This window comes from Tiliqua scincoides, chromosome 2 (genome assembly GCF_035046505.1).
Source record: "Tiliqua scincoides isolate rTilSci1 chromosome 2, rTilSci1.hap2, whole genome shotgun sequence".
Classification (NCBI taxonomy): Eukaryota; Metazoa; Chordata; class Lepidosauria; order Squamata; family Scincidae; genus Tiliqua; species Tiliqua scincoides.
Window position 1 is genome coordinate 192098330 of NC_089822.1, and position 24249 is coordinate 192122578.

The 24249-nt window shown below is 41.4% G+C and overlaps 3 protein-coding genes across 4 annotated transcripts in view; 2 read left to right on the plus strand and 1 right to left on the minus strand.

The window, feature by feature from the left end:
- MAML1 (mastermind like transcriptional coactivator 1) overlaps positions 1 to 6384 on the plus strand; it is a 31968-nt gene extending 25584 nt beyond the window's left edge. The window contains exons 4-5 of the mRNA XM_066617570.1: positions 103 to 217; positions 2234 to 6384. Of these exons, the coding sequence (XP_066473667.1) occupies positions 103 to 217; positions 2234 to 3198 (1080 nt within the window). The 3' untranslated portion in view covers positions 3199 to 6384. The remainder of the gene's footprint in view (positions 1 to 102; positions 218 to 2233) is intronic.
- A 5368-nt stretch (positions 6385 to 11752) lies between these two features.
- On the plus strand, positions 11753 to 20397 carry LTC4S (leukotriene C4 synthase). The gene is made up of 5 exons (XM_066614246.1): positions 11753 to 11810; positions 15446 to 15545; positions 17270 to 17340; positions 18447 to 18528; positions 20176 to 20397. Exons 1-5 carry the CDS (start codon positions 11753 to 11755, stop codon positions 20270 to 20272), a joined length of 408 nt encoding a protein of 135 aa, XP_066470343.1. The 3' UTR covers positions 20273 to 20397.
- Positions 20398 to 22580: 2183 nt separating this feature from the next.
- Positions 22581 to 24249, minus strand: part of MGAT4B (alpha-1,3-mannosyl-glycoprotein 4-beta-N-acetylglucosaminyltransferase B) — a 124409-nt gene continuing 122740 nt past the window's right edge. For both annotated transcript variants that reach the window (XM_066614244.1, XM_066614245.1), the window contains exon 15: positions 22581 to 23626. In XM_066614244.1, the coding sequence (XP_066470341.1) occupies positions 23603 to 23626 (24 nt within the window). In that variant the 3' untranslated portion in view covers positions 22581 to 23602. The remainder of the gene's footprint in view (positions 23627 to 24249) is intronic.

Here is a 24249-nt window from a genome sequence, read left to right on the forward strand (position 1 = left end):
ACAGTAGTCACTGGTTTGTAATAATCACATCATACAGAGAGATCTTTGTGATCCAATATTGGCTGTGTCTTCTAATGATACACTGCATCTGCATTATTCTAGGAGAAGCAAAGGCATCATCAAGAGCAGCAGCTTCAAAGGCATTTGACTCGACCTCCCCCTCAGTACCAAGACCAGACACCGAATCCATACCAACAGCAGACTGGACAGTTCACAGGTAAGTGTGGCTGCAGTGTGCAAAAGACATATGGGGCAGGGCATTGGAGTGCACGCGCAGAAGTTCAGAATTAACCTAGTGATGGACAGCCCAGTCCTGAGCTGACTGGAGCGTAGGGCTGCCACGGCGCTGAAAACTGGGCAGCCGCCAGCAGCTCATTGGGAGAAGGTGACTTCCGTCCCCTTCCCCAGGTAAGGGTAGTAGCTCCGCAATGGAGCTACTCGATTCTGTGGCAACCCTTGAGTAGCCGTAGAATGAAGAGCCTCTGTCGGGCTGGCAGAGTGACCAGCAAGCTGTGGAGCATCAGTGATCCACCGGCACTGGCCCAGTGCCAGCCAGCACTGAGCTAGCACCGGCACTGGACTGGTGCTGAGGGCCACAAACGTGCTTTACAGCACATTTGCTGGCGGAGTGCTGGCAGTTCAAGCTGAGGATTGGGCTCTGAGTCTAGAGAATCGAAATGCTATGTTGGTTCCTTGATTCAAAATCCTATATTGGGTGTTTTTTAAACAAAATTTCCTTGCCGCAGATGCTAAAAGAGTCACTTTTGACTGATATATATTATTTTCACATAGTGATTCCTGTTTCCATGTTAGTGCTTATTTACGAGCCAGTTTTAGCCATTCAGGATGGATGTATTTGGAGCAGAAGCTAACAGTGTGGATAAGCAACAGTCTTGATTTTGCTGCTGTTGCTGCTAAGAATACATCCTGCTTTTCAACAGAAGTCACAAATGGTTTACAGCAAAAAAAATAAAAATAAAAAAAATCATCCCCTGTCCCCAAAGGGCTTGCAACCTATAAGCTATGCAAAAGAAACAGCAGTAACAGCCACTGGAAAAGACACTATGCTGAGGTGGAGAGGGACAGTTACTCTGCCCCTGCTAGTTGAGCATTGCTGGTTTTGCACCATAATGTCTTGCTTGCTCAGCAGTCTTCATTCCTGCAGTTAATCTTGTGAAATATGAATTGTTTGTTCAAGAGATGCAAAATTATACAGATGATTTATTGTAAAGGAAAGAGTTCTAAGTTATCCATAGAACACGTAGCTGTACACTAGTATGGTGCCTTACATACCTAGATGGGTCTAGAATCTATTCTCTCTTCTCCTCTTGCACTATATTGATTCTTTTCTCTCAAAATTCTGAAAATGGGACTGTATTTAAATGATTAGTATCCCACCTTTCCCTCCAGATAAACTGAGTACTCAGGATAGAGTTGAACTTCTGGGTCCTCAGAGGGTTATTCTCAATATATATTTTTTGTATACAGTATTGATCTATATTGAATTCTGCCTGTAACAGCACCTAGAAGCTGGTAAAGTACCATAAATCAGATAGTAGAGCTGAAACTGAAGTACAGAATGCTTCTATGTAGTGAATCTATGTAGTGAATTCTCAGTACAGGTTGAGCCTCATTATTCGGGTGGGTTCTGTTGCAAGCACTCACTGTGGATGGCAAAAAAAAACACACTATAGCAAATCAATTTAAAAAACAAAGTTTCTTTGCTCCAGGTGATTTAAAAACAGCCTTGCTGACCTTTGTGATGTATGATAAGAGTCATTAAGAAGACAGTCCATCAATCAGTCCTCCTCCAAGTGCTTCACTCAGTCCCTCCCTTCACCTATGCACATGTGCTCAGGGGGAAGGGAGGGGTCGTCTGGAGAGAGGAGGATTGATGAATTATCAGCCAGCTGCCCCCCCCCCCCATTAAGGAGGCTATTGTTAAAGGACTGTTCAGTTTTTTAAACTGATTTTCAAGGGATGCATTTTTCCTCTTCTCCAGGGATCAGCGCATTCCATCTCATTTGCAGTGGCCATTCGTGTTGAGTCAAATCCATGTATAAAAAAATCTGTGTATAGCAAGGCTAAAAAGCTTTATACACATAAAATCTGTGTATAACTAAAAAAATTTGCATGTTGCAAAATATATATAATGTGGCACCTAAAGTCAGGGCAAGTATTGAGTCAGTTCTTTGTAAACACCATTGTTGAAAATTGTGTTTTATTTTTGCAGGCTCATCTCCAGCGATGGCAGGAGTTAATAATTTAGGCCAGTCCAACTCTAGCAGTCCACGCATGTTTTCTCAGATCCAGATTGGAACAGGGCACAATTCTGTCTCATCAAGCTCCAGTCAGCCGGATCAAGGTGTGACTCAGTATACCAACATGCAGAGCATTCAGCGAGGCAGCTTGTATAACATGGCATCTGGTATGACACAGATAGTTCCACAGCATGCAAACCCAAGTGCCAACGGACAGCCACAGATGCAAAGGCAACCTGGCTTGGCTCAAGGCACTGCTCTTCCTGCTGGATATGGACAGAGCACCCTAGGAAATGCAAGCATTTCTCAGCAACACAGTAAAGGAACACTGAATCCTACCTTATCCAAGCCGCAGGTAGCAAGAATGCCAACAGCGATTGGGGCTCAAAATCCATCATGGCAGCACCAAGGTATGTCAAATATGAACAACCAGGCACCAGGAAGTAGTGGTTTAGGGACATTTGCTGCCAACTCCACTTTCCACATGCAATCTCACCTAAAGATGACTAATCAGCAGTTTGCGCAAGGGATGCCTCAGGTAAGCCTCAACACTAGCAGGCCAATGGCCTCCATGAACTCGGCTGTCTCTGGACAGATGTTGTCATCCATAGGTGCTCAGCAGAGGACAAATGCTCCTATCCAGCCAGCTGTCCCATCACAACAGGTTTTGTCCGGAATGGGTCAGGCTGTCCCAGATCTGACTTCTTTCAGCCAGAATCAAAATCAGCAACTGCCCAACAGAGCCAGTCTGCACTGTAGTCAAGGCTACCCAGTGAGGACAGCCAGTCAGGAATTGCCTTTTGCATTCAGCAACCAATCTGGTGGTAATGGACTGCAGAGCTTAACAGGGGATACTGATCTCATAGACTCTTTGTTGAAAAATAGGACTTCAGAAGAGTGGATGAATGACTTGGATGAATTGTTCGGGGATCATTGAAATAATGGGTTTCTCCCCTGAATTCTTTTTTTAAATTGCAGACTGCCCTTGGACCAAATACCTGTGACATTGAAAAGATTCACAGGCACTAGTGGGACTGTATCAGAGCTGCTCCCTTCTGGGTCTAACAATCAAGAGCAGCACACCAATTTGATAGGAAATAACATGGTTATTTTTGTAGCGTGTCTGGAACACTGCACATGAAAACAGTCCCCATCACTTTGGTGTGCATCCCAGCTAGCCCTTCAGAAATGTCACGTGACAGTGTTTTCAAATTGAAGACTTAGGTGCAGACTCATGCAGCAGTGGTTCTGAAAGTAAGCCACCAAGAAAGACTCCAGGCATTCAGTGTTAAGGCTGTCTTTCCTACAGCTAGTTCTTGACAGGTTACTTGATCCTAGTTTGACCTGTTACTAGTGAAAATAGTACCCGACCAACTTTTTCTGAGGGGAGAATGTACAGCTCTTGTTCTTTGCATAATCCTCTCTAGTTCTGAGAGGACAGTCTTCTAATTACCAGTGATATGTGTGCTGGAGTTCTCCACAAGGAAGATGTGAGATGTCACCACAGTAATAGCTAATGGCTTTCTGTGCCGGAAATGACCAAGTGTCGGAAGTGTTTTCTATACACCGAAGTTGGGATTCTCAGTCTTAATTGGCTTATGGCTTACTATACTAAGCAATTTGCACTCTGCTGTAGAGGAAGACTGAGCGATTGGTTTTTAGAGGTGTGTATGTGTTTATAAATTGGAGAATTGGATTTAAAACCAAGTGTGTGCACTTTTCCCTATCTTCTTTCTTACATTCATTAAATGAGAAAGTTGGATTGATCACAGCTTATTTCTCTTCTTTGATTCAAAGGGCATTATAAATCACAGTTTTTTGTTGCCCTGTTTGTGTTTTATCAATAAGCACAGGATCTGTTACTTTTGGTCAAGCATGTGGAAGAAGCCTTGTGCCTTGAAAATTGCTACTAACGTAAAAAGAAATTGTAATAATGGCACCAGAAGAGGCTGAATACTTTAAAGATTGTCCCTTGTGAGATTTCTCCACCCTTTGAAAACGTTAGCTTCACAGTTTTGTCTCTTTAGAAGTACATAGTCTAATCTCCAGTGATGCAGATGCTGCTATTTCATCGTGATCCTGTGAGACCCATTCATGGATGTGTAGGGTCAGTCTTGTACAGGACAAGAAAAGGAGAGAATTATACTTAACATGTTACCAAAAATTCTTCTGCTTGCCAACAAGCCACCTTTTTGCCTTAACCTTTATTTTATAAAGGTAATAAATTCGAAAGTGGTGTTAGATGCACAGATACCTCTGTTCCCCACTCTGTATTTTTGGGGTTTTTTTGTTTAATGAACAGGACTGTTTACTTCCTAATTAAGGATTTTTAATTATTTCATCACACCTATGACTGAGAATCAAAGACTTTTCCTTGCAACAAGTGCATTTGTACACAAGAATGTAACGGTTTTGAGTCTGGGATATTTTCAGGAGGAGAATGGTTAAATGATAAAACACAGTTGAGCAATAGGAAGGAAAATATTTTAGTATATCTGCAGTGTTTTTCTCAAATTTGCACTTTGGAAAAAAAAATCTGCTTTAACACTACTTATTTAATCTCTTCTCAAATTACACATGGACATTGGTTTTGTTTCATAGCCTTGCTGCCCATGAGCAAGTTATGTATGCCATATTAAACAGATTTTGTGTTGTATCATAATGGATTGTTGATGTGGGATAAATGATTAAAGCTGTGTGTTGAGTGTTTCCACTGCTGAATGTCCAAACTGAAGCAAAAGTGCATTGCATATATGTGTTTTTTAAAAAGAAAAATTCTAGGAAGTTAATAAGTGAAACATTGATATCACTGATACTGTAAGTAAATTAGGTTAGGGTTAAATTTATTAATCTTTTTCACAAGTCAGCAGTTGAGTGAAATTGTTTCAGTGATTTTGATTTAATCTAACAGTTGGTCCAAGATGAATGTCATTGGGAAAATTTCCTTTTAATCTTTGTAGCTGCTTTTTTGGCCAGGGAAAGTTGGGGGGATGGGGTAAAAGGGAAGAGAATTGTGCTTGTTTTGTATATGTGTTAGGAATTTTGCACCAGCGTGCCTTCCTTTCTTATTGGAGGTGCTTATGACCTCACATTTCTTAGCTGTTGTCTGGGTTCTGCTGATTTTTTTCCTTAGGCACACTGAAAAATAGCAGGCTTGATAGAATTTAAATGATATTAAATTCTAATTGGATTTTCAACTAGAATTTAGATGAAAAGAAAATGCAACCCCTTGTGTTTCTACTACTACAATCAGATTTTGATGTCCAGTAAAATAGTGATAAGCTACAATTCCTCCCCCTCATTACCTTAGTTATGTAGGGTTTTGTCCTCTGTGGACACATGCGATTTAACTTCTGATGTAGTTTGGAGCAAATTGGCCTAGAATGTTCTTGGACTGGCATGTGAAAACAAATTCCTTTAAAACTAGGATTTAAGAATGTTTTTATTCTAGCACACACAATAGCCATTTGGTTTCTGTCAGTATAAAATTGTCCAGATCTTTAAAATGTAACCTTGGTGGAACAATATTCAGGTGCTATTCAGTGATGGCCATGGAGGCTGGTTGGGAAGGGCTGGTATTGCCCTTCAATCACTTATAACAGTTCATAAATGAATATATGCACTTGGGCTTTCCATTAGCTGCAGTTTCAGAGCAATAAGATGTGACTCCCCTGAGCTTTATCTAGCCCGCTGCCTCGGCTTTATTTATAGACTGTGGTTCTGGACGGGTGAAAAGGGGTGAAAATGTCACTGTTCAACATCGCCTTCCAAAAAACACACAATTCAATTTAAAAGGGTGCTCAGTTTTCTATTCTACACATTTTCTTTGTGTAAATAAATGTTTACAGTTTTATATTAAAGATGAAATAAAGAGTTAGATCTTCTGAGTGTATATTTTTTACTTTTTATAGATTTTAAAACTATAATTCTTTATATATATGTTGGGGGGTGGTTAAGTTTTACACTTGTTTAAATGGTGAACAGTTGAAATTTGATGCTAACCTTTTTTGTCATTGAAATGTATAAAAGAGCCCATTAATCCCTCTTTTCTTTAACTATAATTACTGTGGCACACCAAAAAGCAAATCTTTCATTTCTGTTTTGTCATTATAAAAAATAAATATTTTGCTAGTCTATTAAACAAGTGGTTGTGGTTTTTGAAGTACAGGTTGAGTCTCATTATTCTCTAGGGTTCCTTCCAAGAGCTCAAGTGGATGGCAAAAAACAAACTAAAGCAAATCAATTTAAAAAACAAAGTCTCTTTGCTCTGGTGATTTAAAAACAGCCTTGCTGACCTTTTAAACTGTGCAATCAGTCTCTCTCCAGGCTTAGACTTCACTAGGAGACAGCAATCCCTCCCTACACCAGGAGCCCCAGTGAGGGAGAAAGAATGGAAGTGATAATCACTGCCATTTAGCCTTCTTTCACAGGCTCAGGGAGAAGGGAGGAGTGAAGTCTGCAGAGAGAATGCTTGAGGGATTGTCAGCCTGCTGCCCTCTGGCATTATTAAAGGATGGTTTTCCTTTAAGTTAAAAGGCCCTTCTCATCAGCTTTGAGATAGAAAAATCTGTGGCTAATTAGGTTATACCTGTAATCACTTGCATGACTGTCTTTGCGACAGTAAAAGGCAGTTTTTTAAACTGTGATTTTAAAGGGGTGCATTTTTTCCCCTTCTCCAGGGATCAGCGCATTCCTTCTCATTTGCAGGAGCCGTTCATGTTGAGTCAAATCAGTGTATAAAAAAATCCAGTGTATAACAAGGTTGGACCTGTACTACTGAAGTTGGACTTAGGAGTTCTGCATTGCCTTTGCTGTTACCAGGGATCCTTTAAATGCCCTTTCCTTTTCCCTGGCAGAAAAATGAGATTAACTTCTTCTGTTCTCAGACTGACTCCAGTAATGAGTGAAAGATCTTGAAGGTCAAGAACGGAGCTTTTGGTTTGAGGCCGCTGTTGCTATTTATGTCATTTTCCTCAGTATTCCTGTTCAAGGTATAAAAAGCCTTGACTTGATAGCATTGCAGGGACACTATAGCATGAATGATGGTTAATATCATAGTTTATTTTCTTCTGGTGGGTGGGGGGCAGCGGCAGCAGCATTATAAACTGTAAACTCTCTTAAGTACAACGTCCCTTCAGCAGAAGAACAGGCCAGAAGATGATTATAATTCAACCATGAAAATTATGTTCTGGAAAGCAGCAGAACCTAAACATGGTTGTAAGAAAGTGAAAAATGTTGCTTTCTTAATCTGAGCAATGCTTGTTTTTGCATGAGAGAGATGCTGGCTGGTGGAGCTGTTTGCTCTAAGAGCTCTTTTAGGGGTGTTTCACACACTGCGCAGAGGCATGTCAGAAATGCCTCAGATTATAATACCTGTGAGAGATAAATATATTTAACATTCATACTTTTTAGAGGTACAATTAAAATATCTTGTATTCTACTTTTTTTAATAAGATCCCAGGAACGATGCACACAAGGCCTGAAAAGTGTAACTTGCGAAGAGGCCTAAGGCTTTGCTGTTGTGCCTGGGTCCATCTAACAAAGACATGGAGCAACTGTGCGTGGTCATTTTCATAGGCTATCCTCTTTTGCTGCCTCCCAGCTAGGGATGAACACAAGAAACCAGGGAGTGATAAAGGAGCTCTGTAGCATATTAAGTGCCTTGTTTATCTGTGCTTCCTGTTGCAAACAGTAGAATCATGTTTTGCATCTAAGCAACAGAGAATTTTGCTAATTCTGGGTTTTATCTCTTGAAAGGAAGAGATATCAGGCATTGTCACATGGGCACCATGACCACAGTTTCAGCACTGATAAGAGGAATTCTGCAGAAATAAGTCATATCATTGCTTTGGGAGCATATTTTAATCCATTAGTATTTATGGCTTTTAAAATCTTGCCATTTCTTTCTGAATCCTTATTGACCTCAATATCAAATGGAGCGTTCTGTTTCAGATTCGTATTGTGTATTTTGCAGTCATCTAAGGATTCCTGCTGCTGCTTAGAAAAGATAATACTTATCTTACATTGCATCAGTTTCAGTGTTGGCTAAACAGTTTGGTGCAACTTGAACTGATGAGTCATCCATTGTCTATTGAAACAGAAGCTGCTGGAGATGGAGGTAAGAATGCATTTTTGGGGTCATGTTTATGCAAGATGTTAAAATCGACTGTAGAGATGTGTCTGCTAGAAATGGGTAGGGCTGATCCAAGCTTGGCCTGCCATGCTGAAATCACCAGCTTTCATCCTGGCAGCTGGAGCAGCAAGCATGAGAGACTTTCAGCTGAGCTCCACCCTGGCCCACTTAGCAAAATGCAGGTGAAGGTTTTTCTAGGGTTCAGAATTGTGAAGTTGGCTGGCTGGTCCTGGAATGCTACACAGAGGAATTGGCTGAATTGGATCATGGCCCAAGCACAAGGCAACTCTTGTATTTCATTGCTCTAACACTAGAGTTGGGAGCAGGTTCCATCTATCCAGAATCTGAATCCTTGTCACTCTGGATGGGAACTGTGCACCAAACTGCAAATGCTACCAATTCAATTTTATACACATCAGGAATTTATGCACTTAAGAGCCAGAAGCTACAATCTGCATAACCATCCTCAACTGCATATGACTTTGTGTTTGTGCAAGATGCTGTTACCACATACATATACTGTAGTAGACCTTGAAGAAAAAATGTTTCTTGCACTTAATCAAGTCATGATTAAGTCATGACTCTATATTGCAATGTTTTTGTAGATGACATTCTGTATTAGGTTTAAAATGTAGCTGCTTATGCAGCTTCAATTATTTTGTAACTTCTTGAAAGATGGCATCTGCGACACCTGGAAAGATCTGTCATTAGCAGATCATTGACAGTGTAATGAATTTTGGAAGTGTATAATCCTGGCTCAGCCAATGGGTATGTGAAGGTCAGCCAAGTTAGAAACTGGCTGAGAAATCATGTCCTTCAGGAGGCCTATCAAGTTAGAAACAGCAGCACACACCGGTGAAGGTGCTGGAATACAGTGGTTCTCACATTTAGCACCGGGACCCACTTTTTAGAATGAGAATCTGTCAGGACCCACTGGAAGTGACATCATAAAGCAGGAAATTTTTTAACAATCCTAGGCTGCAATCCTACCCACACTTGCCCAGTCCCATTGACTATCATTGCTAAAAGCATATACAGAGTAGCCTGTTAAAAGTACAGATCTGTAACATTTCCCCAAATGCAGTAACAGACCAGGGTAGCAGCAAGTCTGACAGATTAAAAATAAAATATTTAAATGAATGGGGACCCACTTGAAATTGGATCGCAACCCACCTATGGGGTCCTGGTCCACAGTTTAGGAAACACTGCTTTTTTTACTCTGGTTCCAATGTGTCTCAAGTGCAGATTGCTGAACTAACTAGTTCTTGCTGGAAGATATTAAACTAATTTTCTGGGATACAATGAAATGGAAAACCAATTATGGTGTCTTGTTTACTAGTTGAGATATGAAAATATTCTTCAAATAAGCTTTGTGTACTTCGTTTACAACAACACAAAGGACATGTAGTACTTTTTGAAAAACGTATTGGCATTGCTGCAAGGTAGGGCTCAACAAATTCCAGGTGCCAAGTTGCCCTGGCACCCAAAACCTCCTCGTTGCCACCTAGGGAATGGTTGTGAAATGGTTGCAGTCACTGTGCCTCAGCTGTGGATATGGCTGGGCCTAGTGGGTGTTGGGCTGACCTGGAGGGGGGAGGTGGCAGCAGCAGTGAGAACAGGTGCAGGAGGTTTTGGGTTTCAGAGGCAGCAGCACTCAATACTGGGGAGGAGGCAGGTGGATGTCACAAAGAGTGCATGCACACATCCTCGTCATCTCTTGGTCCTTTGGAGCAGCCATTCTCAATGGGAGCCATGTGTCCCTCTGGGTGCCCTGGCACATTTAAAGAGGGGGTATACAGACTGAAAAATGGAAAGAATAAATGATTTTATGTTTATCTGTTTGTATTGTATTCTTGTTTGACAAGGGGGCTTGGAAACTAAGGGCAGCAAAAAAAAAAATTTGAGAATGGCTGCCGTAGAGGTGGTGGGTGAGTGTCTGTGTCACTCTGCACTTTGGCGGCAGCTGAGAAAGGAAGAGAATGGGGTGGAGGAAGGAGAGATACAGTCATATCTACCCGGAAGTAAGCCTTTTGGACTCAGTGGAGCTTATCCTTGGGTGTCTATAGATTTCAACTTTAAAAAAAATTTTTGACATAACTTTTTGGATCAAAGTCTTAAGAAATTTTTTTCTGTCACTTTGACTTTCCAAGTGTTCCTATCACGACAAGGTTTGAAATGTGTTTTTATTGGTGCTTGTTTATATGTAACTTTAAATTTAAGCACATAGACTTTTTTGTTTTTTTGCTGTTGCTAAGACATAAAACTCTGAAAGCTGGAAAGGTGTTTCTGGCTACTAAATTTTGAAGCTGGCTCCTAGATCCAAACCAAATTTGGTAAGCCTTGATAAAAAGAGTGTTTACTTGGACAAGCACTTGAACAAGGGCATGAGGCCACTCAGGCAGGGAAAAGAAGTCTTCTAGCCTTAGTGGTCTGTCTTCAGTGTTTTTTGAAGCTGCAGCTTTACTATTTGAACATCCAATCCTGTATTGTAATTGGGATTATTTACGTATTTTAGAAAATCCAAGATTACATTTACTACTGTCTTCCACCACTGCTCAGCCTTGAAGAATTCCTATGGAGAGACTCTTCCAAATAAGAATTGTTGTTGCATCCCATGAGTTGTACCTGGTTGTCATGCCACACATAGCTTTTGTATTTTATGGCACTGTACTTGGGTTACTAATCTATGTACAGTATTCTTGGGCTTGAGCATGCTATGTTAGCTTGATGACTTCTTTGCAAGAAATTCATAGTTCCTGGAAAAAAGTTCCGTGCAAAGCTTACTTGCAAACTTTGCTGGTTTAAATTGCTTTTTACATCCCACAAGCCACTTTCCCCAGAATGTAAAGTCTCGGGGTTTGGTTTAGGTTAACCTGCCAATATTTCATGAGGTTTTACTGTAGTAGCTGAAGAGCAAACAGGAGGTAGTATGTTCACTGGTGTTGCACATGCTTTTTTAAAAGCACAAAACAATATGTATGCTATGTCTAGAGTGGCCCTTGTTGTTAAATGTAAAGCAACTGGGTGGAAGCTCGTGATGTAGAACAAGAGCCAACAAGTATTCGTGGCTGGGGTGGGCATTTGGGTATCGGTGAGTGGCTGCACCTGTGAAACAGAACAGTCTGACCACAAATGTGGTTCTGTTCAATGGCACTTTCCTGGATGGACTTCAGTCATCACTGTCAAGCAAGCAGGGCGTTAACCAAGCAGGACTTTGGAAGAGGAAATGAAGCTTCTGCTGCCTAAAATATTGACAGCAATGGGGCATGCCTGTTAGGAGCAGAAAAGTCACGGCCTCAGAGTGTTTCTCTTGCTTTGAAGTTGCTTTGCTTTTATCTCACAGCTCTCAAGGCACACCATGCTGCCTCAGATAGCCTTGCTGGCTGTTGTGACCATTCTGGGAGTCATGGAACAAGGTAAGAAACATGCCACTTCATCTATAGAGTGTTTATATAACCTGTGCGAAGCATTGTGAACCATGTATGATTTCTTAGGTGAAATGGAAAACGTGCAATGAAAGATGACTATTAGGATGCAATGAAAACGTGCAATGAAAGATGCAGATTGATTTTTTCAGGCCTTATGTGTGCTGCAAGTCAAATATAATTGATGTATCTCTTGCCTTTTTATCTTAGTGAGGTAGAGAATGGAAACTGAAAACTGTACCAGTGAAGTGACTGATGGGATAAAATACTTTTTCTGTTTGTGTGGATTGTGTGATCCAATTCTGTTTGGATTGTGTGTTTAACTGGCAACAACTGGAGAAAGAAACAAAGCTGGAGATGGATCAAAGTAACTATACTGAAACCTAATATGATATTATTTCCCACAAATTTTAAGCATGTTCCATGAAAAATCTTTAACAATTACAGGTGTTCAACTGGCTAGTTTATACATAAAGAACCCTCTTCCTTCAGGAATGAAAGCATCAAGAACGAGTTCAAAGTGAGGACAGGTAGAAGTGCTAACATCAAGTGTTCTGTGGTATTTTGATGGTTTTGTATGCAGCAGAAACAAGAAAAGAAAATGAGACAACTTAAAAAAAAAAGTGTGATGAGCAGAAAACTATTTTCAACACAGTACAGTTGCAGGGACATTATAAAGACATTACAATAAGCTTGGTAGGTATTTCTCTGTTTCAAATAATTTAGCAGAAATATTCAGAGAAGCTATTCACAAAAAAGCTATTGTTGTGAAACATGATGCTTCTGAGGGATAAAATAATTGTTCACTACTACTTTGAGTTATTGAAACAAAAATCAATGGAATAAGCATATAGTACTAGCATGTTATGTGAGAGCTGGTTCTGATCATATGCCAAGGACTGGTTTGCTCCCTTTAAAAAATCTTATACGAGCTCAGGTGGACAGTGAAAGCTAAGAGCTGCAATCTCATATGTGTTTGTGGATTCTTTTCCATGAAAAGGAAAATTGCAGGATGTTATTCTTCCCTGAAAAGACAGGTGCGAGTGCATGGCTTCTATATGTCACTTCTTGTGTCAGCAGGGTAGATTTTCCCTCAACTTGGCCTTAGCGTATTGCTGGGACCAAATTTGAGTGTTCAGATGCTAGAAAACAGTGACTTTTGCATAGTAATTCTGACACTTGAATAACCTTGGCAGATATACGTTCCAGCCTGAGGGCCCTGGACTCCGCCCCCTTTAGGGGCGGGGCAGGGGAACTGAAAGTGGAGTGCAAAACCAGAAAAGGAGCGCCATCACTGCACTTCACTTTTCAAAAGCGAAGACATGGGAGCCCTGCAGGTGTTCGCTCAGGGCTCCCCGCACCCCCAGGCGCTATTGCAGGGACTGGTAAGCACATGCCAGTCCCTGCAGCCCTCTTAGTGATGCGATCCTTGGGATCACATCGCTGCCTTCCCCCCCACCCCCACCTCCTTCCCCATTCTCCGCAAAGACCTAGTGGCTCTCAAACTTTCCCAGAGAGTTTGAGAACCACTGGGTTATATGACGGAGTCATTCCCTGTTCCTCCAGCTACACTGGTTGCCAGTTTGTTTCCAGATGCAATTGAAAGTGCTGATTATTATCTATGAAATCCTAAATCGACCAAGGCATTCCTCTACGCAAATCTGCACATCCAATAAGATCTTCCTGGGAGGCACTCATGCACATTCCACCACTTTCTGAGGTTGAGTTGGCCAGTACCAGTGAGAGTGTAGTCTTAGCGGTGGCCTTCATTTTATGGAATTCCCTATGTTGTGAGGTATGTCTGGTCCGTTTCCTGCTGGTGTTTTGGCACCTATTGGAGGCCTTCCTGTTGCTGCAGACCTTTGGTGAACTATTTTTATATGTGGAAAACTATGGGTTTTTTTTCTTGATTTGGCTTACTTCTTTGTGTTATGTTGATTTTATTGCTGCTATTAAAGCTTCATTTTCTGTAAGTAGCATTTTCTTTTTCTTTGTCCAACACTTGAATCTAAGAAGGGGAAGATGGTTTAGCAATTTAAAAATAAATACTTCATGATCTTTTTTTGGCCGTGGGGGAACTCTCACCTGCTGAGTGCTGAAGGTTAGGTGTAATGCTTCTGCATATTGTCACAGAAAATGTACAGGATAACAGTTTACCACATTATACTACCATGGCAACATGAACAATACTTTCTATCAGTGAAATTCTTAATGACACAATTTCTTTCTCTCTGCTCTCAACTGCACTCAGTGGCCCTTATGGAAAACATCAACATGCAAATTTAAGTATTCAAAGAGCCTCCGGGTTGGTAAATACAGAGCTTTGAACCACAGTTCAAATGGGAGACGAGACAGTAGACTATAATATGCAAGTCCCCAAAAAGGTGACTTAAGTAAAGGCCAGTTTTGAAATTAGGGAGAAGTGAGGTTGAAGATCCATGAACAAGATATGGAAGAGTGAGAAACAGACTTCAAGAAAAAGGGGAGTTAAAGAATGAATAGTGGAATGAGTAGAAAGAAGAAGAGGCAACATTGGGTGAAGGAAGCAAAGAAAAAGTACTGAGCAGACAGGAAGATGGTGAAGTTCTAGGCAAAGAAGATTTGCAGAAGGGCAAGAGGAGAAAGAAGCATGAGTACATAATTTGGTCAATGAACAAACCAAGATGAGGGAACAGATGAAAATGGACAGAAGTGAAGTGTGCTGTTGCAGTGGCATCTGGGAGAGATGGATGGAGAATGAATAAGATGCAAAATAAAAATTTTTTGGCAGGAAGAGCTAGAATAAGGAGACAATATAAACTGCATCAGACAATCTTGGAGAAGAGGTTTTGCATCAGAGACTTGCCGCTACTTAGACACAGTGGATAGAGGAAAGCTGTGGAGGGCATCATGAGTGCAGCAAAACAAATGCCAAGGAAGCCTGAGCAGAGGCAGTTGCAGGCTCTGCAAACCCATGTATCTAGTAGAGAGGCCATAGGAGAGCATTGACAAAGACCCCCAAACCCCTCTGGGTTTAACTTGGATTCCTCACAGGATAATTTTAAGGAAATAGGCACAATCATGACCATACTCAATGGCTGTAAAGTAAATCAGGTAACTGCTGTGGAATCTGACCTTTAATTTTTAAAAACCAGCATATTTGTAGTCCTCATGATTGGGAAGAAAAATGAATTGGACATTTTGTGAAATGTTTAAAAATGAGGTTTGAGTATACATTCTGGTGTCCAAAAGAATTATGGTTCTTCCTATGGCTTTGGTCCCTGGTGTTTCCTTTACGCTTAGAAGTGTCAGCCCTCCGACTGCTATCTTGACAGTGAATTCGATAAGAACATCAGATACTTAAAAGCAAACTATACAACAAAATAAAGTATGCAAACTAATTTCATTTGTTTGCATACTTTATTTTGTTGTGTGTCAATGTGCCAAAGTTGTATGGTTTAGTTCTTTTGCAGAATATTGTGCATTCTGGTTATGCACTTTTGGAATTTTTGAGGACCCTCAATGACTGTCAAGGAGAGACCAAGCTGATGAGAGTTACATTTGCAAATGGTTCATTCTGAGATAAATGGGATTTTTGTTTATTGCTTTTTTTTACTGCTGTTTGTTACTTTGCTCTTTCCATCCAGCCTATTTTGCCATGCAGGTGATTTATGTTCGACGGAAGTGTAAAGTGTCTCCTCCTGCTACTTCAGGTTCACCAGAATTTGAAAGAACCTTCAGAGCTCAGTAAGCAAAACTTTTCTTTTGGATTTTTAAAAACTAACTTGGTGTATCCTAAACTGCATTGCAATTCCGTTGTCATCGCACTGTGTTCAGTGCAGTGAACATTCAGGAGAATGAGCGTGTGGAGGCAGAATGAACAAGTCAGCAATTCACATGGATTGTATGAGTTGTTAATAACACTTGCTTTGTGGAGGTTGACTGGGACATTTTGCTGATTTGCCAGAAATAGTCACCTCACAGTTTCTGAGAAGAAATCTCTCCCTCACATTCCACTTCTGCTTAAAACAAGACTGCAGTAGTTCCCGTACAGATAAGGGCTTGCTACAAAACTATTAACTTCTGGCTGGTAGATGAAGGTACGGTAATACAATCATGTTGCTGGAATTATTTATTAAGTAGATTTATATACCTCTTTTCAACAATAACCAAACACTTACAAAGCTGATTGCCTGATAAGAAAATGGATTCAATAATCAGTTCAATCCTAGACCCATTTACTCCAAATTGCAGTCCATTGTGTTCAATGTGGCTTACTCTCTAGTAAGTGTGTGGTTTACCTATAATTCCTCAGCAAAATAAGCAAAAACTCAGATGTAAAACAGAACAGCAATATGGCTGTCTTAAGTGACTCTCTGTTACTATAGAAAGAAGTCTATGGACTGTTGCCTGACATGAAAGGGAAAATCACATCATGCTTTCTGAAGAGGGGGTGGTTTACACTTGGGACAGGTGGGAGAGACAAGAAGGAAGTGCTTCAGTTTTCCCTTGCCAGCTGCTTTGCTTTCCCCCTGAAATTCCCTCATATAATTTTTACCCTTGCTAAATTTGCTTGTGTGTACCTCACAAACATAGGTCTGCAAACTGGGGGGGAGGGGGAAGAGTTTCATGTAGAACGTAAAACAGAAGGAAGTCTCTTCCTTCTCCCCTCAAAATTGCACTCTCTTAAAGCACTTTGGACAAGAGATGGGGCTGCCATGTCTTCGCCATAGTGTAATGTTTAGACCAGCCATTTTCAACCACTGTGCCGTGGCACACTGGTGTACCGTGAGTAGTCCACAGGTGTGCCACAGGAATTTGAGGGAAGGTCATTTATTAATAGGGCCAAAGGGAGATGTTAGCCACCACTGGCAGCATGGTGTGCCTTTTCAATTGTCAAATACTTGGTGGTGTGCCTTGACCATTTTAGCGCCTTGTCAGTGTGCTGTGAGATGAAAAAGGTTGAAAAACACTGGTTTAGACACTGCCCTGTAGTACTTAACAGAATTTTTTTTTGCCAATAAACTTTCAGTTTTGCCTGTGACATGTCATTTTTGTCCCCTCACACAAATTACTGTGTGAATAAATGAAAGGTAGCATAGTCAGTGGAAGCCTTTGCTTCTTAACCCATTTTTGCCCAGTCCACAGGTGTACACATTCTGCAACTTTGGGCGGAAACGGCTTAAGTAAACTTTGTGAATTAGAACCCAGCCAGGGTTAAGTTTACATGATTTAAAGCTTCCTTGTAGTTTAAAAAGGTACTAGTTAGACATGTGTTCCCCTCAGAGGTGTGAAATAAGAAAAATTGCCCTGTGTGGGCTGCTTCACATGGTTTCATGGTAAAAAGTTGATGCTGAAACAAGTTTTCAAGAGGAACATTTCCTTAGGTTTAACTAGACTTTCATGGGATATGTCTTGGTTCCCCCCTCCCCCTGGAACTGCAGACTGATGTTCTTTGGTTTTTGTTTTAGAGCCAATTGTTCGGAATACTTCCCAATATTTCTTTCTGTCTTGTGGGTGGCTGGAGTCTTTTTCCATCAAGGTACAAAAACAAACTCTATTTCAGTTCTTAATGTGAAAACTTAAGACTTCTTGACATATTACAGCACTACTCATGCAGTTGTAAACAGTTAATATGATCTTATTGCACTTTTTATGATGTGTCAAAAACTTCTCTGATGCTTATTTATTTAAATAGGGTGTGTTATCACTAAGTGTGGAAGTGGTAAACATGATTGCTGCGGGTCAAAGTTGCAGTGGTGATCCCCACAGCAAGCATGTAAAGCACGGATGACATTCCTTGCTCTGTCAATGATGTCCATGCATTGGGGAACCCTGGCCCAGTTAGGATCCAGGCACATGTGTGTTTGAAGGAGGGGGGTATGTTATCCATGCTTCACACATTTATGGGTAACATTGGAGCACCTGCAGGATTTATGTCTGATATGTATCAAGAGAAGCCACATGTTGGATCTTTTGTTTTGTTTGTAGATTTGTGACAGTTTGGGTCAGCATACAGGAGTCACTCCTTGAGAATGTATAATGTGGCACCTCAAACTGCATGAAGGAGCTCATCACTTAAAGACTATTCATGTAGTGAGCCAAGAGCAACTCTTGGTGTTGCCCTGCCCAAATTTCCTGCAGCTGTGGTTCCCTTACAACATGGCTAGAGCTCCAGAGGAATAGCTGTTAGTCTGTTGCAGCAAAAACAGTGAAGAGTCTTAAAGATATCTTTAGATTTACTGCAAAAGATTTACTGCAGCATGTGTTTTTGTGGTCTGGAGCCCATTTTATCAGCTGTCATGCAGGAAGTTTTCAAGTGTGACTGTTTAGTTGTCTGTCTTCACCACTACTGTGCAACTGTTGCTATCTCAGGTTAAAGGGTTTCTGCTTTCAGAGAGCTAGTGGCTGGATACTTGTGCATGCTGCTGTCATCAGTGGGTGAGACCAGCATCCATCTGTGCCTATTACAAGGTCTTGGGATGTTTGGTGGTGGTAACTATGCTAAGCTGGTGCAGCAAAGCCTTTCAGGCTACAAGCTATAACCAGCAAAATTCCCACATGATGTGCTCCTTTATTTTTATTTCACTCCAGTTTCTTCTCCTGGCTTCCCATGGTAACTAGTTTGGTTGCTGTCTTCCTGTGTAGGTTTGGCTGCATTCTGTGGGTTTGTGTACCTATATGCTCGCTATCGGTACTTCACTGGATATGCTCGTTCTGCTCAAGAAAGGTAAGTACATCCTTCAAGCTGATTCTGCTGAAATCCAAGTTGGCATTGGAATTCTTCTTAGTAACAACAAGCCAGCATTTGGGCTGTACCACTTTGGGCTGACTGACAGGACTTACTATTCCTCCACTTAAATTCCTAAACCTAGAAAACTAGATGTTACGGGTTTAGCCCAAACTTCTCCCTGGTCTTTAGTATTCTATGAAGTGGGATGTTTTTGTGTGAAAGATAATTCAGTCTTAGCTGTACCAGTTGACTAGAGGGGAGACTGATAAGACTCAATGTGACCACCTTTCTTGGCCCTTCCTTTAAGTCAGTGGTTGACAAATTTGTAACTGTTGTGCGAGGAAAAAGTAGTCTCCATTTGGACCTGCTCTTACCATTCTACTGCACTGCTCACATGAAGCCCACCTGATTGCTATAACAAGACACTCTAGGTGTTTCTCAACATTTGTTCTCTGCCGTACCATTTCACATGGTCCACCATTTCTAAGTACCACTGGAAATAATTGGCAATGACAGTTACCAGTTACTTCTGGGTTGGAAGGCAGATGCAATGCAGCAAACACCAATAAGAGGCTCAGGGTGGATGGGACAGCTTTTTTGAGTGCAGAAAAGTTTTGGAGCCTACTACCACTGTTTGTTGTGTTGTGTTCCTGGTCTCGCCGCTAGGTGGCAGGTGTCCAGGGGGCATGTGAGTACCACCAGACTTAAGTCAAGTACCACTGGTTGAGAAGCACTGCTCTAGGCAGTCGCATCTATAGCCCACTGCCCCAGCAGGCTTTGTGCCTGCATTTCTGGGCAGATGTGACTGCCTAGAGTGTCATGTTACAGCAATTGGGTGGGGTTTGTGTGGCAGAACGGTAAATGATGCTCACATGGCAGACCTGAATGCTGGAAAGGAAACAAACTACTATCAATCTGAAAATATTTCAGATTATCTTTCACAGTGTCAAGACAAAACAAATTGACTTGTTCAGACATTCCAAAAGTTTTAATTGACCCGTCTCTGTTCAGAACTCAAGTTTCACAGGATCCTGTGCAACTGTGCAATGAGGAGCATACTCAAAATAGTTTACAAAAGATTTAAAATCATTAAAGTAATATTGGTTCAATTAATTTAAAATAAAAGCCTCTGGGAAACGGAGTTAGATAATAGAAAAGCAGAAAGAGATGAACAAGGAAAACATCTCTTATTTTGAATGGACAGTTTTGCATTACTTGAGGTGATTGATTCTCCCTCACTGGAAATCTTCAAGCACCTGCTGGAGAATGCGCTAGGAGGATTTCCTGCTACAGACAGAGGCTTGGACAAGATGACCTTTTAGGTTCCTTTCAATTCTGATTCTATGATTACTTAAGATTGCTTAGAATGCAACAGCAAAGCATAGTTAATTTGGATAAAAATTTGTCTTCAATTTGATCATTCTTTGAACATAGCCTATAAATTAGAATCTACTTCAAATTAACTGATCTTACAATGACCTTCATCGCAAATCGGGTGTTGCAGACAGTCTCACTAAATTTGGGTGACTATCATTGAAGAGCACCTTTGCAGAATGAATCATCGTCACAATTGATCATATGAGCAGATAGTAACTCATATTGAACTATAAACAGTGACTCACCTCTTCTGCTTCTTTTTTACAGACTGGGTCCCATGTACTTCAACACTGGCGTTCTTTGTGTTCTTATTGGGTTGTCTGTGGTTGGGCTCATTTTCCACTTTGTGCCCCTTGCATTCTGATGCCAAAAGTGAGCCCTTAAGTTGTCTAGCAGTGCTCTTCTGTACACAAATTACCCTGAACCATACACGGCTTTGGAAGCATCTTTTAAAACCTATTTTAATATAGCTACATCTTTTACATCAAAGGTTGCATGACATCTGTTTCTACCAATGGTAGAGAACAAGAAAGTAAGTCTTTCTACAAGGCAGAATTCTCAGCTATGCATGTTTGTTCAGCTTGAAAAGGAAGCAGGGGACTGAGGAGGAGTGGAACGTGCTCTCTAACATGCTAGCTCGTTGCTTCTCTCCAACTTCCTCTTCTGCTCTGTTCCATTTCTGTTTCCAAGCCAGGGAGCGGGAAGAAGAGGAACAGTGGCTGGATGGGGCTGGGCCCCCTGTCCCACCAATCTGTTGTCTGAGGTAATCTCCCCAGAATGGAGGGGCTCTTGCTGCCTGCCTCAAAGAGTGTGTTTATTGTTATTATTAAGAATGTTTATATACTGCTTTTCAACAAAAGAATTCACATAGTGGTTTACACTGGAACTCTAGTGAGTAAAGTTCCCTTGTCCTGAAAGGGCTCACAATCTAAAAAGATGCAGAAGAAACACCGGAGGGACAGTTACTCTCCCCCTGCCAAGAAACATCTCTTGAAAAGGGATGTGTTGTGTTATAAAAATGTCCTTTTCCTTGGCCCCAACTTTCTAATGATCATGCTCCTCTACTGCAACAGCCTACTGGCCCATCCAACCCATGTATGGCATACATTGACTGCCAGTAGCTTGTCATCAGATAGAAAGAAGCTAGCTTGAAATGCCAAAGAGTGGACCTGGGCTCATCTGTGTGCAAAGCAAGTTCCTGGTCTCTGTGTGTATCCTCGTTATTTCACTTTGTCTTCGGTCAGCCACTGATGGTTCTGCTTCCTGTGTATACTCAGGGGCAAGTTGTACTGGGTTACCTTTGGCAGACTCTGCACGATGGCTCTGCATCCTTGAAGACATGATGCCGCTGCATTCTTTTATGGCTGCACAGGCACTGTTGCTCAGGCAAGAAACTGCAGCTGTTTGGGTTGCAGTGATAGTTAACCACATTACTGGGATGTGCAGTGAAGAGATTATTGCTATCATTTGAGCAAGTTGGTATCTGCCCCTTGGAAACTGAAACAATTCTTTCTGTATTACAGTGACCTGTTTTAAACACCAGATCTAGGACATGAATTTAAGTATTTTCTTCCATTTGTAAATGTCAGGATAAATGGCTTGACCTACTTTGAACTTTCACTTCTTTAGATGGTTTAGGGTGCAATCCTACCCTGTGCTGGAACAGGCAAGCTGCTTGCGCTGTATCCAGCGCAGGACAGAGGACCAATGCGGCTCAGCCAGAGGCAAGGAGAAACTTTTGGGTAAGGCGCCTTTGCCCCAAAGGGTCTTCTTGGACTTGTGCCACCTCCTGAGGTGGCACATGTCTGAGGAGAGCAGAGTGGCTAAATGCCACTCCAAACTCACAAGAGATTTGCACTGGCCCATGAGCACCTCAGGATTGTGCCCTTAGGTTCTTCTCCCAATGGAGATTAGATTTTTTAAAATTAGTCTGATAACTGGTTTTATAAATTAGTGGTGTTTTTGATAGGACACTGCCAAACACAAACTGTCTAACAGGATTTTGCACACCACTTACAGTAGGCAAGCTTGGTTGTAAGAGCACATACCTGCTTCCATCACCTTGAGGAAGGCTGTAGGCAAAAGCCATGTCCCTATACAGCAGAGAAGCTGCCAAAAGGTATATGGACTTCTTCCTCCCAGTAATTAGTATAGTTTTCTGAGTGAGCAGCAAAAGGAGTTTTTCCAAAAACTTCGTGGTCTCATGTTTTGCTCCGTGTTGTCAAGCTTAAATAACTGTGCAGTTCCTCTGCATTTACTCTGTAGGGAAACATGACATACTGGTAGCTGACCTATGAGTAACCCTAGCCACATTTGCACAACTGCAGAACTTCCTCTATCCAGGAGCTTAAACTTATCTGGCTGAGAATTTATAAAAATAAGCTCTTATTTTAAAAAATCCAATCAGTATGGGGATATGGAACACTTGTTTTAATTCAACACAAAGCATCTATGGCGGGGGGGGGGGGGGCCTAATGTCCACTATGCTGAATAGGCTCAGAGGAAAGTTTTGGGAAAGATTCTCCTGCAAAAGCTCTCTTTGGCTTGCCTGTGCATTTATGTGCAAGAAAGACTTGTCTTAGTCACATGCATTGAACTATTTTGAAAAATGGTGTTCTTAATTTGAGATTTCCTGCTTAATGAAAGAGCAAGTAAAAAAAGTCCATTGCTACTTTAACTGGAATTAAAACTTTACAGTGCACATTTTAACATATATATTTTATATAGATATACTTGGAAAAAAAATCAAATGTATCCCATAATAAAAAATACAGCACATTAAAGTAGTAGAATGCATTCCAGTGTATAGCTAGAGACATTGGGTTTGTTTCTTTTTAAATTACACTCTAATCCCTACCATTTGAGAACTGGCCTACATGGTTTCTCTTCAAAATTCACACCAACCAGTAAGTAACAGAGATATGGATTTTAAAGGATGAATTTTTGTACTCAGTCTCAAGGCATGAAGACACTGGAGACTTCAGCATGAACTGTGTTCTATGAAGGGGCCATATACAACCCTGGCAGGCACAGTGTGGTTTTATTATTTCCCTGCCATGCTGTCACCTCTGTCGGGCAGCCTCCTTTCTCCGCAACCAGCCACCCCTCACATTCAATCCTTGGTTGTGGTCTGGAGCAACTTAGAGGGTCGGAGGTAGAGCCTGCTTTTCTCCCATCTTCCTCAGTGCTGCTCTGCAGTTTGCAAGGGCTTTACAGTCACATTGCCCTCTTGTTGAGCCTGTGCACTCCTTAAACCCGTATTTCTAAATGCACCCCTTTAGTGATACATTCAGGAATCAACACCCAGGGGAAAGAAGAGGCATGGGGACAGTGTGGTCCTTGCTCAAGGAAACAAACAAAAAAAAATTGTTTACACAGAAAGTGCCTCCCCACAGTTCTCCTTGCAGCTGCAGAGGCAGCCAGAAAAATGATAGGTCAGCACTGGTGCTCCCTTGTTTCGTTGAGTCCAGCACCTGTGGGGCAAGTGCTTCTCCTAGTATGTTTGGGCAGGAACTGCAAGGCCCTGCCAAGCTTCACCACCAGGTTTTTCTTCCCATCCTTGGAGCAGCAGGTGCCCTTAAGCACACATCTTTGCTTGTAGCATAAGCTGCTCGTATTCTGCAGCATCTGCAGTTTCACAGGTGGGGGGAAGAGCTATTCACCACATTGTGCATTACCCCAATATCTTAAGGTTTCAGTCGGCTTTCTTCAGGAATATCTGAAAAGACATGAATTTTAGAAGTCTGAGTCTGGAAAAATCTGCTTTTAAAAAAATGTTTGTGCTATGCATCTTCTGATTAATAATAATAATAATAATAATAATAATAATAATAATACCAGTATTTAGAGAAGTATTTAGAGGAAATATTTAGAGACGCAGAGAAGCAATGTGCAATAAGAAACCACCCTTCAAGAGATAGCACATTGTTTTTCTTTGGTGAAATCATACTTCAAGCCAGGAATGTGCTCAGGACATGTGGCAGGGAAGGATTTCTCCCACCACTTCTCTTACTTGCTCCAGGTCCCACCATTTTTTCTATGGTGGTTTTGGCACAATGCCTTTCTCCCCAGTCCCTACAACAATGCAGTTGCACATATGCGGGCTTATGTAATTGCATGTTCCTCCATTTCCCTTTCTTTGATACCTAGACTGAAAGCCCCTCAAGGCAGAGATCATTCACTCTCAATAAAGCACAAGGTCCATGAATGGTGCTACATTAATAACCAGTTAAAAAAAAACATGCTGTCTGACTAAGCACTTCACTTTTGAGGCTATTTAGGACCCTGCTCCTGAGGTTCTATACAAGACTGGGTGCACTGCCCCGTATAAACCAACAAATC